Raw genomic sequence first — 18,846 nt, forward strand, 5'->3', positions numbered from 1 at the left:
CCCTTGCCCTCTGCACTGTGTATCAGAGGGGGCCTTGTAGATCTGCTTCAGTGTTCTTGCGTGTGTAGCAGTCTCTCAGGCATTGGGCTTGCTGTTGGTGTGGTGCACTTGTAGTTTTGAAGGCCTGCGCTCCTCACTCTACAGTCTATTAAGGAAAACATTTAACCTCCCTGAGAAAGTTAACTCATGTGTAAAAGTGGGATTAATGCCTCCCCTGTTAAGATTCCTAGGAGGATTAAATGACTTACGGGGCAGTGGGGGGGGGTATCTTATGTGTTGAGGGGAGGCCCTTACTAACCTTCACCTGGGGAGGTCTGTCCAAGTTACTTTCAATGAAAATTTTAAAGAGTCAACTTCCGTTTTGTTGATTTACGAGAACAGCAATGTGGAGATGGCATTTGTGGGCATGATTGTTTTTAGTTGGTGGCTTTTTTCAGTAAGAGGCATATCCTAGACCAGCGGCAAGAAGTAAGACTGTGTGGTTAAGAACTGAGTGCAGATGCCAGAACTTCACTTCAGCAGAACCTGCCATTCATTGGCAGCACAGTAGAGAGAATGACACACTCGCTCTGGTATACTTGTGACATGCCTCCCAACTCTCGTCTTTTCATTGTGTTTGGCCGGCACCTTTTCCTCATGTTAAATCATATATATTTTTTAAGTCATGCAGCCTTTAATGCTAGAGAATGCATAAGGGAGAATTAATTTTTTAATCAAAATTTATGAACTTGTACCAGCATTTTTATGATAGCCCTACTTGAATTATCTTTTTCTGTTTGACTAAAATAGAATTCGATTTTTCTATGGGGTATTTAACATTTGGGGTCATAATCATGCTCAGGATGAATTAATAGATCTTTGCTGAGTGCACTGTCAGGACAGAGCCCCCCTAGGTATGAGATGTAATTAAAAATGTCAAGTGAACTCACTCAGAGGTTCTCAGAGCTTCAGGGTCCCCTTGAAAATTCTAGGCGAGGACTAAAAATAGTTACGGGAATGTAGGGAACATAAGGAGTAGCAGCTCTCCACAACATGGAGGAAGAGGCCTGCCGGACACCTCCACTGGCTTCTCTTCTCTTCTCTTCTCTTCAACTCCTTGTAGTTGGGGATGTTATTCTTGCAATTCCTGCAGGGATGTTTTCTGAGCCTAGTAGCGGCCGCTCTACATAAATGACCAACGAAGAAGAGCCTCTGAATAATCTCCATGCTCTTTGCAACACTTCTCCCTAACGAGGTTACCAAACTCACTTCCTTTCCACTTGCAAGCTCCCTTCTGTTTTTGGCAGGGTTTGCAGTTTGTGGGCAGGGGGCCTTAAGAGAAAGGCTAAGACCCACTGGGTTATGACTGGCTGTCCCCACCCTCCACATCTCTTCTCTCCAGAGTGTGTGGTCTGCCTGGCTACCTCAGAGCTGTTTTGGAACAAGGAAGGTGTCGAAGGATGAGAATCTTTGTTTTGGCAGAGATCAGTAGATACAAAGTCTGGAACACATTAAAAAGTACTTGATTTCAGGCAAATAAATAATCAGTTATTTTTGAGCATGCACTTCAAATCAAATAGACAAGCAATCCTAATATATATATATATGTATATTTCTGTTTCTTTTTAGATTGCCTGTGTGTTCCTTTTCTATAAGTGATTTCCCAGACCGTAATTCTCTTCTGAGAGTTGAATTAGACTTGAGAACTTGGAGAACTGCCGCCTTCTGACTTCAGCGGTGTAATCAGCTGAAAACTTCACCCTTTGAAGAGTTCTGCACTTTGCCAGCCATCTCTTGAAAGTGGGTGCCAAAGGTAAGCCTGGGATTTTGGGCTTGAAATACATGGGAGATGTTGCTGCTTTTGCCTCAATGTGTACAGTAGGTTAACAAGATGACAGTAAGAGTAGCCCTGGTTGTTGAGTCATGTTAATTTTAAGCTTTCAGGATATCTGGTTGAAAAGCTAAAGTCACTGATGCTGCTTTGGCAGGTGATGGCCTTGAGGAACTAGGAAGCCGACTGGTGTGCACCAGCCTAGACAATGCCTCATGCCCCGCTGCTAGCTCTAGAGAAGGCAAAAGTGGGGAGAAACACCATGGTATTAAGCACCCTGCCGTCAGGGTGCCTCTGCTCAGGAAAGGCTCATTCTAAATGCAATACTGAAAAGATAGGTGTGCATTAAAAGGGGTAAACAAAGATATTCTGTGGAAAGTATTATTTATGACAAGTCTACTCATGTGCTTCAGTGAAATCATATCTGTAATAGTTTGTGGGCTATTACAGTATAATACTATACTATAATAGTTTCCAGAGGTCTTGGGATAACAGGTACTAGGTAGAGACACATCATTTGGGACATGACGTGAGAGTTCCTGTTTGGTGGTAGCATAATCTGGACTCTGTCTCTGGATGGCAGTAATGAGAGCTTTACGAGAAGGCACAATTTCACCTCCAGAGCTGTGTCCCCTCCTCCTTAGTTTTCCTTCAGAACCCAGTTTTGCTTCTGTTGTTCACAAATTGTTTTGAGCTATGTTTGATCTATAACTACGGACTATAAGATCTCTTGGTAGGATTTCTGTAAATTAGTTTACTACAAATTAGAATTTTTCTTTCATTTGGTCTAAAACCACTACTAAAATTTTTATAACTGGATATTTTTTCCTTTAGAACTTCTTTTTTTTTTTTTTTTCCTCAGAGAAACATCTTATTTTCAACTAGGTTTCCCTGGATTATGTGGTAATCAGAACACTATAGGGTGGAGTTGTACTATTTCATAAATGCAGGCTTCTGTGTCCAAGTGTTTTCACTCTATTATTTATTTTAGAGAAAAGGGCACCTTGTCCCATGTTTTCTTTATGATTTCCAGATCTAGCCCCTGTTTGTAGTTGAGAGTGGCCCACCTAAGCCTGGTCTCTCTTCTGCAGGTTATCCAGACCTCCCCCTCCTTGACCCTGCCCTGCCCAAGACTTTGTTAGCTCTTAACTAGCTTTAAGCCCACTCAGGCACTGAGAGTGCTCTCCCTGGTTTCCCTTGTGGAAGTTATATGCAAGAAACACCATTGGGGATCCCTGCTCCCTTCTAGGAGGATCCCATTAATAAAAACAGGCAGAAACAGCTCCTAGCCATGGCACTCTTAGGGCTTCTCTGTTCCTCCTGTGCATCTCCTGGCACACTTTAGTGACACTGTCATGTATGTATATATGTAGACAATATAAAGATGGAAAAAGAGACAGCCTGCGAGTACATGTTGAGTCAGGAAAATGACCGGGTCCATATTGTCCTTAGGCTGTGACAGTTCAAATTTTCCTGTTTTTGATGCCTTGGCAGTTTTGATGAGGACTTATCAGATGTCTGATGTGTTTTCTCATCATAAGACTGTGGCTATTCTCTCGGGGGGAGAATTCTACAGAGGTCAAGTGCCATTTTCATTGCCTCATGAAAGAGTCAAAACTGTTCATCAGACTTAGCAATGTGACAGTGACCTGGCCGACATCTTCACCCAGAAGTCTCTTTCCCTTCTCTGTCTTTAGCAGCAGATCTCTGAGCACAGCCCTTGCTTAAGGATAGGGAGTTATGCTCCACCTCCTTCAGCAGGGAGAGTCTCTACAGTTGATTGTTCTTCTGGAGAAAATTTGTCTCTCCACACCCATTTATTTCCTTCCTCAGTCATTAGGTCCCTTGCTTTTTAAAATTTTTTGGCCACATTCATCCATAAACCTAAACAATGTTGTTTGCTTCTTTTAGGGCTTTATAAGAATGCTGCACCTATGTAAGACATAGTCCTTTGGCTTTTTCTCCTACTCATCCAGCTTTCTGAACTTACTTGTGTGACCCGGGGGTGCTCCCGCACACTGCTGTGTGACCGTGTTATGTGTCATGTGCCCATGTGTCCCTCTGCTGACAGCAGGGCTGTTTCTTATACCTGGCATGAATGTGCAGCTCCGAGCATTGTGGGGGTCCCCTGATGCAAGCGCCAGGCCGCGACTCAGCTTGGAATCTCTGCCTTGCATGGTGTGGCTGTGTTTAGCTTTGCAAGATAATCCCAAATAGTCTTCCAAAGGGGTCATTTCACTTTACTCTCTCCAGTAGAGCACAAGGATTCCCATCGCCTCACAGCCTTCCTGACCTAACACATTATCAACCTTTTTCATTTTTATCTATCTAATATAAAATGCTATCTTATTGTGGCCTCAGATTATAAAAGCAGTTGAACCTTTTTATTTTTATTCTTATTCACCATTTGTGCTGCCCTCCTGTGCAATGACTGTCTTTTGCTTGCTTTTCAATTGAGTTGTTAGCTATCTTGTTATTCTTTGTCATTCTGCATACTGTTTATATTTCTTTACAAGTATATTTCACCATATTTTGACCTATGAAAACTGGTAATTCCTACTTGGGAATCCAGACTTTTTGTTTAACAAAAACACAGGCTCTTTTACTATGCCAACAATAGACAGCACTATTTATAAAGACTGTTTCCTGTAAAAAAAGAATCTTGTTGTCTTATAGCTCTGTTGAAAAGACCATGTGCATTTTGTATTGTTTCAGTTTTCTACAACCTATTTTTAAAACGTGGGGTTGATGATAGCTACACATTGTTCAGTGGCTGCAATTTTATTGACAACTGCTTCAATTATTTCTTTTTACTTACTACATTTTATTTTATTATTAATGATGTATCATTACTTTACATTCTTGCTTGTTTTTTCACAATATAGGACTTTCTCCTCAGGAGTGGTCGCCACAGTTTTCTCACTGCCAAAGCACCCATAGTCCTCCACACAGCCCACTGTGCTCTCCTCACCTCACCCATCCTGTCTCGTCCCCTTCCAGCCTCCAGCTCCCCCTACCCTTCCCTTCCTGGATAGTCAGATCTCTGGTCAGCTTTGAAGGGTTGGCTTTAACATTTGTCTTTGTCTGATCCTTTGTTTGGTTTCTCTGTATTCAAATTATACGTGAAACTCTTTTTCCCCTTCTGGCTCACTTCACTTAAAATAATCTCTTTCAGGTCCATCTGTGTTGCAGTATGCTCTTTGATCCCTGAGTAGTATGCAACTGAATAGATCTATTCCACCTTTTCTAGATACACTCATCTGTTCTAGAGCATTCATTTGCTCCATATCTTGATATTGTAAATAGCACTGCTGTAAACCATGGTGTGCATAAATACTTCTATGTATCAGAGTTTATGTTCTTTGGGTAAATACCTAGAGAGTGGAATTCCTGGGTTAGACAGTTGCTCTGTTTTTAGTATTTTAAGGACTCTCCATGCTTCTTTCCTAAGGGACTGGCCCAGTCCACATCCACACCCTTGCACCAGCCTTAGAGGGTTCCTTTTTCTCCACACCCTTGCCAGCAGTTGTTGTTTCAGCTTTTGTTGATAGGGGTCATTCTCACAGGTGTGAAGTGCATATCACAGGTTTGCATTTCCCTGATGATAAGTGTGATGAGCATTTTTTCATGTGCTGTTGGCCATCTGCACGTCTTCTTTGGAGAAGTGCCTATTTAGTTCTTCTGCCCTTTTTTTATTGGTTGTTTGTTTTCTTTTTGTACAACACTTAAATTCTTTTTGCCAGGTATGTAATCTAGTCTTAGACCCTGTCTTCTCAGTCATGTAATTAATGGGTGTTGCTAAACTTTTATCTGTCATTACCTGCTATTGTGCTAATCAGTTCTAAAAAGACTTGGGTGATTCACTCTTCATTATTGATCTTCATTTCATGAATATTTATGCCTGTTTTATGTGCTTTCACTCAAAGTAGCTGAAGAGTGCAAGATTCATATTTTTAATTGGAATTCTATCATTTGCATCAGGAGTAAAGAAACCTTATTATGTACAATAACAATATATCAAAAGGTGATATTAGTTTAGCTGAAGCATGTTTTTGAATCCAACATCAAAATGAGGACTTCACTATAGGATGCAGTAGCCTATCAAAGCCTTAATCCACGAGCTAATTCTGTTGGAGCAGGCCCTTACCGGGTACTGATCACCCACCAGCAGTGAGTGCCTCCACTCACTGCTACAGTACTTGCTGAATACAACATAGGCTCAGTCCCCTCCTGAGAGCGCGCCTGGCCATGAGACACTGTCTTGTTTGTGTCTTCAAGGGACTACTTTTAGTGAAAGAAAATAGATGATCAATAAAATTATGTAGGAGTACATCATGGAAAAGAAAACAGCAAGGGGCTGTAGGGAACAGAGTAGCTATTTTAATAAGATTGAGCAGGAGAGATTGGCAGCTTGGATTTAGTCAGGGGTGAATATGTGCAAGGGAGAGCTGATCAAGGGAGAGAATATTTGAATACACACCTAATGAAGTGAGAAGACCAAGGGGTCTGCAGGTAGGTCTCTGGGGATGAGCGTTCCCGACAGCAGAGCAGATGCAAAGGTCCCAAGCCAAGTGCCTACCTTGTTTTTTGAGGAATGGCAAGATAGGATTAGTAAAAGCATATGAGTTTGAAGAAAGAGTGGAAGGTCAAGTCTTTTTTGACCTTGGTAAAGGCTTTGGATTTTATTCTAGTGTAATGGGAAGCTATAGTGATGGTTGAACAGGAGCGTGGCACAAATCATTGTAAGTTACCTACGTATCGCAGGAAATAGTGTGGAAGTGATGGAGAAGTGGTGACAGGCACAGCTAGGAGAAGGTTGCCTCGTCTAACAAGAGGAGCTGTGGTGTGGCATGGAGGGGAGGGTGCATGGTTAGATTCCAGACACTTTGAAGGTGAGTCTGTGGGGTTGCTGAGGAAACAGTGGAGTGTTTGGGAAGGGAGAAGCCTCTGGGGGATGGGGTGGCTGTCAGATTTTTGTCGTGACAAACAACTGGATGAATCTAGCATATCATGAACTCAGAAACTGAGAGACAACAGGAGGTTTTTGTTGTGTATATTTTTTAGTTTTCTTTTGCTTTTGGTGAGGAGTTCTGTTCTGGGCATGCTAGGTTTGAATTGCAGATGGCAACTCCAAGTGATGATATTCAGTGAGCATTTGCCCACAGAAGTCTGATGCTTAGGAAAGAGAGAAGAGGATGGCACCTGCATTTGGAAGCAGTGGGACTGATGGAAGGTGAAGAATCTTTCAGAATATGAGTAGATGGATAGAGGCCCACACACAGCCTGGTGATTCTTGCATCTTTAAGTTGGAAACAAAAGTAGGAGCCAGTCAAGGAGGAAGAAAGCCAGGACTGTTGAGTACCAGGAAGCCAAATGTAGCTCACGTCCAAGGAAAGACTGAAGGAAAGTGTCAGCTGTCAGAGTGCAGGTAATGTGACCCAGAAGGGAGAGAGGTTCTTGACACAGTGGATTTGGGGAATAATTACAGGACTGGACGCCTCCAGGAGGAAAGGAGGACTAAATTCTTTGCAAAGGGGAGAATGGGCCTCAGGGGGGCACCCAGATTCTCCCTCTAGGAATGAAAATATGAGGAGTACAGGTCCCTAGTGCTAGTGCAGAGGAATTTTCTGGAATTTCCTTTCCCATTAGATAGGAAAATCTAAAATATAGAATACTTTAAAAGGTGGGCATCTAGGGTGTAAAACTGAAGACTCACGTGATTTGGGCAGCTTAATCTTGTTTGAACATGATGAGAGCTCGTGGGTAATAGGACTCTGCTTTTTGAAATGCTTATCCCTGTCTGTTCCAGAATTAGGCAGAGAACTGTGAGTAATAACGGTAGTAAGGCAGTATTAAGGTATTGATTATTGTGGCTGGATTTATTTGTAAGAATTGACGGAGCTTATGACATTCATATTGTGTTATATGTGTGAAATAAATATTTGTTATAAAAGTTACTTACAGTTTTGGAAAGCACAATAGTAAGGCCTAATAAGCCCCTAAAAAGCATGACTGACTGTTCTTTGTCTGCTTTTGGAGCAGTGGGTATGTATTGTCTGAAAATGCCTTGTGGTCCCTCGACATTTTATAGGAGGGTCAAGTTTCCTCAAAGATACCAGTGTTCGTTTTCATGCATGGGGTTTTTTGTTTCTGCTTTCTTGAGGTATAATTGACAAAGTGTACATGATAGTGATGTATGTACCCTTTTTGAGGAGATTCCTGCCATCTAGTAGTTAATTAACACTTCTGTCACCTCATGTGCTTCTCTTTTTTAGGTGAGAACATTTAAGTTCTGTTCCCATTTGCAAATTTCTATTATACAATAAAGTGCTACCAACAGCAGCAACCATATTATATATTAGATCCTCGGACCTTACTCATCTTATGGTTAAAAGCTCATATCCTCTTACTGCCTTCTCCCTCCTGTCCCTGCCCTGACAACCATCTTCTTCTGATTCTGTGAGTTTTACTTTATCCATTGCTGATATTTTGTCATTACTCTGTTACCGTCACGTCTTCCAGGTTGGTGTAAGACAGTATTGATTCCAAGTTTAGTGCAGTGATTTCGATTTTCAATTGTTTTACAGTTAATGCTGTATAATAAAACTGGGTTATTAGAGTGACTGACTCCCCAAAAATGGTGGGACTCAGGCATTACTTAAGGCTTGATGAATGTCTGACACTCTCATGTGGAAACTGAGAAAGTTTAGCAACATGAATACTCTAATGGCTTCAGTGGTAAATTATACATTTGAAAAAAATAGAATTTCCTAGATTCTGCCTGAAGCAGCAAATGTCCCCAGTTCTGTTTCTTCTGTAAAATTTCCAAGGCACAAATGGGTTTTGTTGACTTGTAGTTTAGACTTTAGAATACTTGTGTCTAGACTTTACATATAGTAAAATGAGTTGCTCCTGAAAACTGATGGGTAAACTCACATTAAAGGTATTTTCCGTATGTGGTTTAGGTTGGGAGGGAACATGGAGAGGGGTTCTTGACCCTAGTAATGAGGATGAGTCGAGAGTACATACTCACTTGAAAAAGGAAGGGAAAGTGGTGCACCAGGAACTCTGGGTTGTTGTTACAAAGTCCATAGCTTTATTGATTTTTACCATCCACTACCAAAATCTGTTCAAGATTCAGTAAAAAAGCCTTATTTAAGACGTTGTGTGTGTACTTCACAGCCAGTAGGATGGTGGTTATCAAACAAGTGTTAGTAATGATGTTGAGAAATTGGAAACCTATGTGCTGTTGGTCATGAAGTAAAATTTGATTCAGCTTTGATTCAACTTTGAAAGTAGTATGTTGGTTCCTTAAAAATTAAAAAATAGAACTGTACCATATGATGCAGCCATTCCATGTTGGAATATGCCCAAAAGAATTGGAAGCAGCGTCCTGTGAGGTATTTTCACACCCATGGTCACAGCAGTGTTGTCCCAGTGCCAGAGGGGAGCATGCGGTGTCCATGGGTGGAGGCAGGAGGAGTGTGTTCTCTACATGTGTGTGTGTGTGTTGGGAGGGGGGGAGGTTCTGCTAGGCCTAACAAGCAAGGGGATGCTGAACCACGCTGACCCTTGAGGAATTGTGCGATGTGAAATTCTATCCCACGTATGTGGATTCCCTCAAGTAGTCAAATTCATCAAGACAGATAGTTGGATGGGGTTGCCAAGGGGCAGTGGGGGGAGTTAGTGTGTAATGACTTGGTGAGAGCAGCTGGGGGGGTACCACTCTGCTCCTGGTAGCAGCGGCACAGAGATCCCAGCCACCACCCTGTGAGGGAAGTGAAGGGAAACTGATCTTCTCAGAGAAGGACTGTGGCCCTTCACTACCCCTCCTCCAATAAAATGCTAAAGAACAAATAAGGCCCACCCCAGCTCCTCCCAGAAGATTGGAAGCTTCTGCTATCTCTTAGTACTTGCACTGACCAATTTATCCAAATGAAATGGAAATTCAATTCCTGTTTGTCTCCATCTAACTTACCCTTGGGATTTCTCCATTTGTTTTTTGTCTTGTTTTCAGCCATGTGGCAAAATGCTGCTGCCAGGTACCAGTCGCTAGTAGTAATGGGCCCTGGCTAGGGCAGTGCTTTGAGGCACACATCCAGAGTTTGAGTCCCAATTCAGATGCTGTCTACCTTTGGAGTTTTGGGTGACTTATTTTATATTTTGATCCTCAGTTTTGTCGCTCAGTACATATATCTGCAGCGAAGCCCTATTTCAGAAGGTTGCTGTAAACATCTGGTGAGCTAACACATGTCACGCAGGTCCAAGGTGAAGGTGGTTTGCTCCTGTAATAACATGCACCCCTCAGCTACTCAGGGTAGCTGGTACTGACTCCTCTGTACTGAAGAAGGCATGTGGCTCCTAGCTATTACTTATTTTCCTTTTTATATGTGTATTTTCATGCCTTCGGGTAGTTGTAAAACTTGACTCTTGTCGCTACTTAATTAACTTACTGAGAGTTGGAATAGCCACTAGGTTCCATATTGTGCCCTACTTAAGGCTGAATTGTATTAGCTGTAATTAGTGATACTGCTTATAAAAAGCCACCAACTGGCCTTTCCGTTCCACCCCAGGATACCACAGGTTGCTGCCAACTCCTGTCAAATGAGTTGGCATCTAGCAAATCTTTTATCTACAGCACAACTTGAAACTTTAATAAAGAATTTCTAAGGTATTTTGTCAATTCTAAGACTTTCCCTTGAATAGTTATTCTTGATGCAGATGTGCTATTTTAAAATATTTGTAAAAATTCACCAAGGGGCAAAAAAAAAAAATGTAATAAGTGAGGGGAATCACATCATCACTCACTGCTTCTGTAGCAGTAGTCACAAACTTAGTGGCTTAAAGTACACGAGTTTATTCCCCCATGGTTCGGGAGGTCACTTGTCCAGTACAGGTCTCCCCGCAGGGCTGAGGTCTAGTTGCAGCCCCGCTGCATTCCTGCTGGCAGCTAGAGGAAGAATGTTCTCCCCTCTTTTGGTTTCTGGAGGATGCCCTCCTCCCTGGCCTCGGTGCCCACCTTCCTTCTCTGTAGATGCTGTGCAGTAGCACTGGCACATGCCTGTCTCTTCTGCACCCTCTTCCCACTTGCAGCAGTGTTTGAGGTTATGGTGAAACCGCCTGGATAACCAGGATAATCTCCCCATCTCAGTGAGCTAGTTATCTGCACTCTAAATTTCCTTTTGCGATGGATGAATAAGGCGGTGGCAGTGGGGAGGTAGAAAAGGGAGCTAATCTTCCTTCTGTCACATTTACTGAAAGAGTATACTTGACTTTCTGTAACAATGGATGAATACATCCCCTCCCCGCTGACGGCATGAGCTAGTTAAAGAAAAAAGACTGAATTAGTGAAGTAGATTGTGTTATTTAAGTAATTTCGATTTTATGTTAAAAATTAGGTAGGGATGTTGACTTGTTTTTCAGGTAGTCTTTTAATTTCCTTTCTTTTTACTCTTCTAATTGCTTACTGCTTAAGGAATTATTTGCTTAGAGGCACATACATTTAGTATATCTGTGTAGTCATGTGCATGTGTATATTTTTCTGAAACTCCACGTTAACATCCTTAAGATCAAATGTTAGACTTGTCTATGTATGTCAACTGAGTTTCAAAGTCACGTTCCATTCTTAAAGGCTTACAAATTAAAGTGGGATTGGCAAATTTATAAAGCTGTGACCCTGGTTTTCACTGTAGCAAGCTAAATAAATTGATTCATTAGTAGAAGGGTGGATGAGGAAAATACATACTAACCCTGAATCATCAGTCTGCCTTGAGTTTCACATTAAACTAGGCAGCCGAACTAGTGGGTTGTCTGCCACTGTCAACACATAATAGACAATAGGTGGATAAATAGGTCATCGCATGCGTTAAGTGCTACTCAGGAAGTGAGGTAGTTGACTTCTACTGAGTGACCTCTGGGGAGGAGAGGCTGGTAATGATACTGGCTTAGCTGGGGAGACAAGGGAGGTGTCTCTGAAGAGTTGTTCCTTGTGCCTAGGGCTTGAGTTACAGGACAGCAGACATCCATTGTGTTTCACTCACCAGGGAACCCAGGTGCTGTTGCAGAATGCCTGCTGCAGAGTCAGTGCGTCCAGTAAATTCGGATTGCTAAGGAGAGGGGTGCTGGGACATGCCTCACCATACATGTGTGAAGTGTGCTGCAGTGAAGCTAGGGTTTCAGCTTGACCATGGCTGCATTCTTGCCTTCCCATTGCACTGCACAGTGCCTAGGGCTTTCTTCACCAGCTCCTAAATGAGTGATATGTTACCCAATATGACAGAAGAGGTAGCTGGGGTAAGGTGGTGTGGCTAGACTCTAACCCATGTCTTCATTACACTAAATCCCTCCTTTTTGAACACTCCATATCAGGTTTCTCCTGAGCATCAGAAATTCTTGGGAGGCTAGTTTTATCATCCTCATCTTACCAAATAAGCTAAAGTCCCGATAACATATAACTGGTGCAGTGAAAGTTTGAACCCAGACTCTTGACTCTTAGCAGAGTCCAGCAAGGGTTCCTCCCCTGCTCCTAGTTACAACTAAGGGGCACCAGGTACGCTATGCCTCCCGTCCCCACCTGTACCCCCAACTCCCCTAAGGTCAGCTCCAGTTGTGACTCACTGGAGCCTCTGGCCCAGAGCCTGCCCTGACCACAGGACTTTCCCTTTTAAATCTGGTGCCTGACTGTAAATGGACCAGTCAGGTTTGAGCTCTCCAGCTGTTAGTCTGGGCTTGAGCTCATTATGCCCTTGGAAAATTCAGCAAGCCAAAGCTGCTTAAGATGGGAAACTGGTGTAGGCTGAGGGACCATGAATAGGATATAAAGTAGAGCAAGAGCTAGCTTGATTCATTCAGGAGTGGACCCCTGAAGAGAGAAGGATTCAGCAAACAGTCTCTGGGGACGAAGCATCAAGCAGAGGATCTCAGTGGGACGTGAACATTTCTGAAGACTCCTAGGCCTCCATAGACCTTTGCGAGACCCCTGGGCTGCTGTACCTGCTTCCAGCCCTTCCGCTGACATTGTGTGTGAGGAGATAGTCAGCCTCACCCAGGTGCCTCAAAATGCTGCTGGCTGTTGGTTTGGATTTGCAGCTCCCAAAGAGCTATTGTGCTGGTATCACTAACACTGTGTCTCGGTGACAGCTTCTGAACAGTAGTATTGGCCAGTGCAGATGAGCACTGCTGAGAGGTGATGGGCACTCAGTATCTCCCGCCTTCGGGAGCTGTCCACACTTCTGATCATGCAGCACCGCTCCTGGTGTCGTTGCCTCCGTGGCCGGCCAGCCTCGCCTTCACAGTTTCTGTGGGCTGCTGCTGTGCCCACCTATGTGTGTCTCCAGCTGTCAGTGTACACTTGGTCCTGGCCCACTGCTTAGTGGTGTGCCACCAGCTCCAGGCTCTTATTGAGGCAACAGCACTGTCTCGCACAAGCAGCCTTTGCTGGGGACTACTGGACACTGTGGACACTATCTGGAGTGAGATAGCTGGCCACATGTGGCCTTAGAAACTCTTGCTTTCCCAGTCTCTTGTTGTTAGATAAATCCCATCATAGCTGCTTCCTGAGTCTGACGGTATCTTACAATTGAGTGCTCAGGTGAGAACAGACAGCGACCTGTCTGCTTCTACATGCTGTCCTGTTGCAGGTACTCTCTGGGCACTGTTATTAGGAAATATCTGTGACTATTTGGAGTTGCTGTAGGAACACATGAGGAGGACATAACCCAAGGAATAGGTCAAGGTTATTTTAGGAATTAGTAAAACTGTCTAATCAACAAAGTTTTTTAACTTTTAGTTTTACTTGGTTTTTAACTCTTCTACCTAACTTTAAAAATACAGTATAACTTGTTGGTTTATCTTTTTTTTTTTTTTAAGAATGACTTGATATTCTTGTTAAATATCTTTTCTAGAAGGGTTACATGACTTATAAGATCTGACTTGGTTGTAAAATATCAAATTTATGCTCTTCTTTCTGTTGACTAGAACGATGTGAGAAATTACCTAGCTGAAGTGAATGAAAAAGATTAGATTTTCTTATAAGCTAGAGTGATAGAAGTGCATCATTCCTGGGATCTGATCTCTCTGATTCTGTCTTAATCAGAATACCATCTTTGACTTTATATTTTAGTGGTTAGAACATACTTTTACAGGCTTTCCTTTGTTAGGGCTTTCTCACATTAGAACTATAAGTCAGTCTGTCTAATTTTAGTATGTGACCATCTTGCTTCATCTGGCATCTCTTCCTACCCTAGGCTGTCCATCATACATACCTTACCATAGCTTACCTTTCACTATAGAGTAAAAATAACAACTGTGATTATCGGGCTGCTAAGAAACAGTTTCCCAAGGCCCAAGTGGAACCTGATCTTATGCCTGAAGAGCAAGTTCCCTGCAGAATGGGTCCCCAACTAGCCTTTCCAACCTGTGTTGGCAAAGAGAAGATCACACCACTGCAGGGATACAGAATGATAAGCTGGAGTGCTGGAGGGGTAATTGAGTTGTCGCCCAGATGGTTTTTTAAAAAGTCCTGTTTACTTTTTTATGATAAATTACTCTTGGGTCATTCTTCACTCCTCTGCCTACGAATGTGTTACTACCAACTGCCTGGTTCTTGCTCACACCTTTCAGACCTGGAGTGTCCTCTCCTTTAACTGAAAGCCCCTGCAGGTCCTACCCGTATTTCATGCCTGAAAGATTCCTTTTCTCGTCTTCTCTTTCAGGTCCTGCCATTTCCCCTGTGGTTGCCACTGCCATTATTCACCTTTGCGTGGTTGGTTTTTTTCCCCCTTGCTGAGTTAGGCCGAGGCAGGGGCATCTTACAGCAGGAGCCATGAGGGTGGTAGATTTTTGCTTCAACTCAGCACCTGAAGCAAACTTGCTGACTAAGAGGGCTGTGCTTCCCAAGTGGATCTCCTGCAAGGGGCTTATCTGATGAGTGGTTTGGGGAGAGTCGGATCAGGTGTATTAGTCCAATTTTCAGAAGTAGCTTACTCAGGGGACCGGCCAGCATTTACCTATGGACATGGGGTCACTCCTGTAGACCGCTAGCATTCAGAATGCTCTAGGGAAGTGGTTGTGGACCAGTGGGCTTCACTGCAGTGAGGTGTTATTGATTGACCTCTTGAAGCTTTAATATTGATAAGAAGCACTAAGAAGTCCATTGGAATAGGTGTAAAACCCATTGCCAAGAGACAGCTAGTGTTTCCTGGGCCAGAGACACTTTTAATTCTCCTATCCTGGAATTACAAGTTTCCTGGGTCACAGTAAGCCTGTCAGACAACAGAATGCACATCAGACTGCATTCACTCCCAGAAGAGAGCACATGATCACAGGTTTGGTGGTGAACAGACCTAAGCTCCTGTCCTGACCTTGTCATTCAACATTGTGATCCTGAGTTCCAAGGAAAGGTCACTGTCCTCAAGTTAATGTGTCAGGTACCCAAGGTAACTTAGTGTGGCTTTGCTGAAATGGGCATGTCCATGGTGGTGGCAGCCCGCAGGCCTCAGGACTTGGAGGAATGTCTGAGACGACTTTGTGGCTCTGTCCCCTCTCAGTTGGCTTTTCCCTTCAAGGCCTGTCAGAATCACTTGGTAAGCTGTAAAAATAAAACCAAATTTTCTCAGGTCTCACTCCTAGATATACTGCTATAAAGGATGTGTGGCAGAGGCCAACACTGGTATTTTTTTTTAACTCCTACATGATATTCAGTGTGCGCTGAAATGTACTGAGCCCAGCCAGCTCTGCACTTAGCTGTTGTTCATTCAGTTAGATCAGGCAGAAAATTAATAAATTGCCTTGATTGGTCTTAAGTGATGGGCTGGTTCTCTTTTGAAAACTGTAATTAAGAAACAAATCTCTACTCAAATGGAATATTCTCTGATTTATTCCTGTATGGCTATAGCCCCACTTATGATTATTAAAAAGAAGGAAAAAACTTGTCTTCATGACTTCCAAAAAGCTCACCTGACAGAAAGCCTAGGGCAGAAGGAGAGAGATGACACGGACTTGAGAATTACTGAAAGTAGGGGACAAAATCGTCCATAGCTTGGAAATGAGCTCTGTGTAGAATCTGACCTCTTGGATCTTGTATCCATTATGCATAAGGCTTATTAGACATTTCTCCTTCCTAAAAGGTTTATTGTCTTTACATTTAGAGGTTAACTCATGAAAGAAGAAAACATGTTTTATTTATAAATTTTGTTAGTGCCTGATAGAAACTGGCATGTTACTTAAACGTGTATTCATGTTTCTTTCCATGGAGTTGGTGTGCATACTGTTTGTCTTCCGTAATTCTGAAGTAATGTCCACAAAATAATGAGAACTCTCTATCTGAGTAGACAGTTTTAGTCAAAAATCTTTCCATCAAACTAGCTTCTGAGGTTTGAGAAAAATTCTAGTCAATTGAAGGATTGAAAGTTGGATTTTTTTCCTACTGGAAAAATACTAGCCCATCTTATAGTCAAGAGATGCACAGTTACTGAAATAGTTGATAGTTTTCTTTCTTTAAGTAATATGCCTTTCCTAATTATGACTTCCAAAATTCACTTTACTAGTTATATACTATGTTTATGTGGTTTTACAAACTTTTTATTTCAGAATAATTTTGTATTACAGTTCATTCTTGGTGTTGCACACTTGGGTCTTGACAGATGAATGTGACGAGAGTCACCAGTAGAGTATCATAAAAATCTGTGCTCTTCGTCTTCCTTCTCTGCCCCTTGCCCCTGGCAAACTCTGATCTTTTCATTTTCTCCATAGTTTTTTGCCTTTTTCCAGAATGTTATATAGTTGTAATTGTTAAGGAAGAAATTATTCATGCCACTTTTATAGAATGGCAAGGCAGACTTTACTCAGGGGAGTCTACTATATGGGAGCTTTGCAGCAAGGGAGAAAGATTGGACTCCCCTCCAGATACAAGAAGGAAAAGTAGAAATGGATAGCCAAGGAGCAGGGAAGGGGGCAGTGAATGGGAAATTACTAAGATGATGAAACAGTAAATTGGGGGGCGGTGTAGGAATTGGGATGGGGCTCTGGCTAAACTGACCTCAGCAGAGGGGAGGGTAGAGGTTTCTTTCTGAGCCAGCTTAGCAGGAGTCTTACTAAAACCTGGACAATGCAAAGATAAACAGACATGGAAGCACAGAAGTTGAGGCCCTGTTGGGAGAGGACTCAAAGCAGGCTGACTAAAGTTGGTCAAGGAGAGAGTCCTTGTTAGAAGTGTGTCGGCTTTCCAGGTTGGCTCTTTTCACTTAGTAATATGCACCTCAAGTTTCTTTCTCCTTGTCTTTGCTTGGCTGTATAACTCATTTCCTTTTTACCACTAAGTAGTAATTCCATTATCTGTCCTTCTACAGTTTGTTTTCTCCACTCACTTTCTGAAAGATATCTTGGTCACTTCCTAGTTCTAGCACGTATAAGTAAAGCTGCTATAAACGTTTGTGTGCAGCTTTTAATGTGAGTTTTCAAAAATACACTTGTATTTACAGGGAAGTTGTAGAGGTAGTGTAGAGCATCCCTGTGTGCCCTTCACACAGTCTTACCCTCATGTTAGCCTGTTCCCTCCTGTTAAACTTGCCCATTCGCAAAACTGAGAATTTACATTGACGCCACCCTCTTAATTTGAACTTCATTGGATTTTTTTTTTAGATTTATTTATTTATTCATATAGAACTGGGGTACAGGCCAGAGATGTGAAGGGTGAGAGGATTCACCAGAGGCAGAGAGGGGAACAGAACAGGCAGATCGACGAAGTACACTGCTGAGGGGAGCAGCGGGCGGGTCAGGAGAGGTCTGCCTCGCCATGTGGATCTCCTCCGGGGCAGGCAGGGATCGAACTCACGTGGAGGTGGCTTACGCTTCTTAGTGCTGTGTTTTAACCCACTGTGCCAACAGGGAGGGCCCAAACTTCATTGGATTTTACCAGCATTCCCATTAATTTTTTTTTTTTATTTCAGGATCCAGTCTAGGATACCACATTGCATAAGCACTATATTTATTTTAATTTATAAGAACAGTTTGGGTGTATTGTGTTTATTAAATATGTTCATAAACCAGCATATTTCGGATGTAAACATACTGGCTATGAGGAACTAGTGTTTCTTAATCCAAATGAACACATTTAATTATAATACTGTTATTTATGATTATTTGAGCATTTGTTTTTGGTGAAGAACTTGGTATTCAGAGTTCTCTGAAATTAAGAATCACTTTATACAAATCTTCTATTTGAAATAGTAAATTTTGTGGAAAGAAGACTTTCTTTTTAAGGTTATTTCAAAACCCAGGAGAAAACAGGCTGCCAAGCTCTAATAAAAGCTGTCAGGGCCTGACTGTTCAAGTTAATGCAAAGGATGAAGTGTTTGGTTCTCTAACGAGCATCTCCAAATGTTTTGCTGGCAGAAGGACTCCATGAAAGATGACAGAAGAAATAATTGTTATAGCCAAGTGGGACTACACGGCCCAACAAGACCAGGAGCTGGACATCAAGAAGAACGAGCGGCTGTGGCTGCTGGACGACTCCAAGACGTGGTGGCGGGTGCGGAACGCGGCCAATAGGACGGGCTACGTGCCCTCCAACTATGTGGAGAGGAAGAACAGCTTGAAGAAGGGCTCCCTGGTGAAGAATCTGAAGGACACTTTAGGTGAGTGTCCCGCACAGTCCAACCCACACTCAGTACTAAGCTGCTCTCCAAGATGGGAGCCAGGAAGCCCTGAGCTTTTTCAGGGGAGAGTGTTCAACTTTAAATGTCTTTGTGCGCTCTTTAATTCTGTGTTAAATATTGACAGCTTTCTAGTTACCCTTTTTTAAATTTCTGAGAACCAAGTGGTCAAGATAGCGAACTCTCAGACTTGCCGCCTCCTGGAGATTTCAGAGCTAGAGTCTTCAGTAAGTTGACACTTCTGTGTGTCACACATGTTTCTGTCTCCTGGCATCACCAGTCTAGAGGATCCTGAAATGGAATCACCTCCTCCAGAAATCTCAACAGCTCTGCCATGTCACTCCATCAACTCTGATGCATGGAAGAGGAGGTAGCAAGGAACAC

The 18,846-nt window shown here is 42.7% G+C and overlaps 1 protein-coding gene across 1 annotated transcript in view; it reads left to right on the forward strand.

The window, feature by feature from the left end:
• Positions 1-1,612: 1,612 nt before the first annotated feature.
• Positions 1,613-18,846, forward strand: part of NCK2 (NCK adaptor protein 2) — a 47,363-nt gene continuing 30,129 nt past the window's right edge. The window contains exons 1-2 of the mRNA XM_004686191.2: positions 1,613-1,792; positions 18,203-18,444. Of these exons, the coding sequence (XP_004686248.1) occupies positions 18,219-18,444 (226 nt within the window). The 5' untranslated portion in view covers positions 1,613-1,792; positions 18,203-18,218. The remainder of the gene's footprint in view (positions 1,793-18,202; positions 18,445-18,846) is intronic.

Source organism: Condylura cristata, unplaced genomic scaffold (assembly GCF_000260355.1).
Source record: "Condylura cristata isolate star-nosed mole 26May11 unplaced genomic scaffold, ConCri1.0 scaffold00020, whole genome shotgun sequence".
NCBI classification, from domain to species: domain Eukaryota; kingdom Metazoa; phylum Chordata; class Mammalia; order Eulipotyphla; family Talpidae; genus Condylura; species Condylura cristata.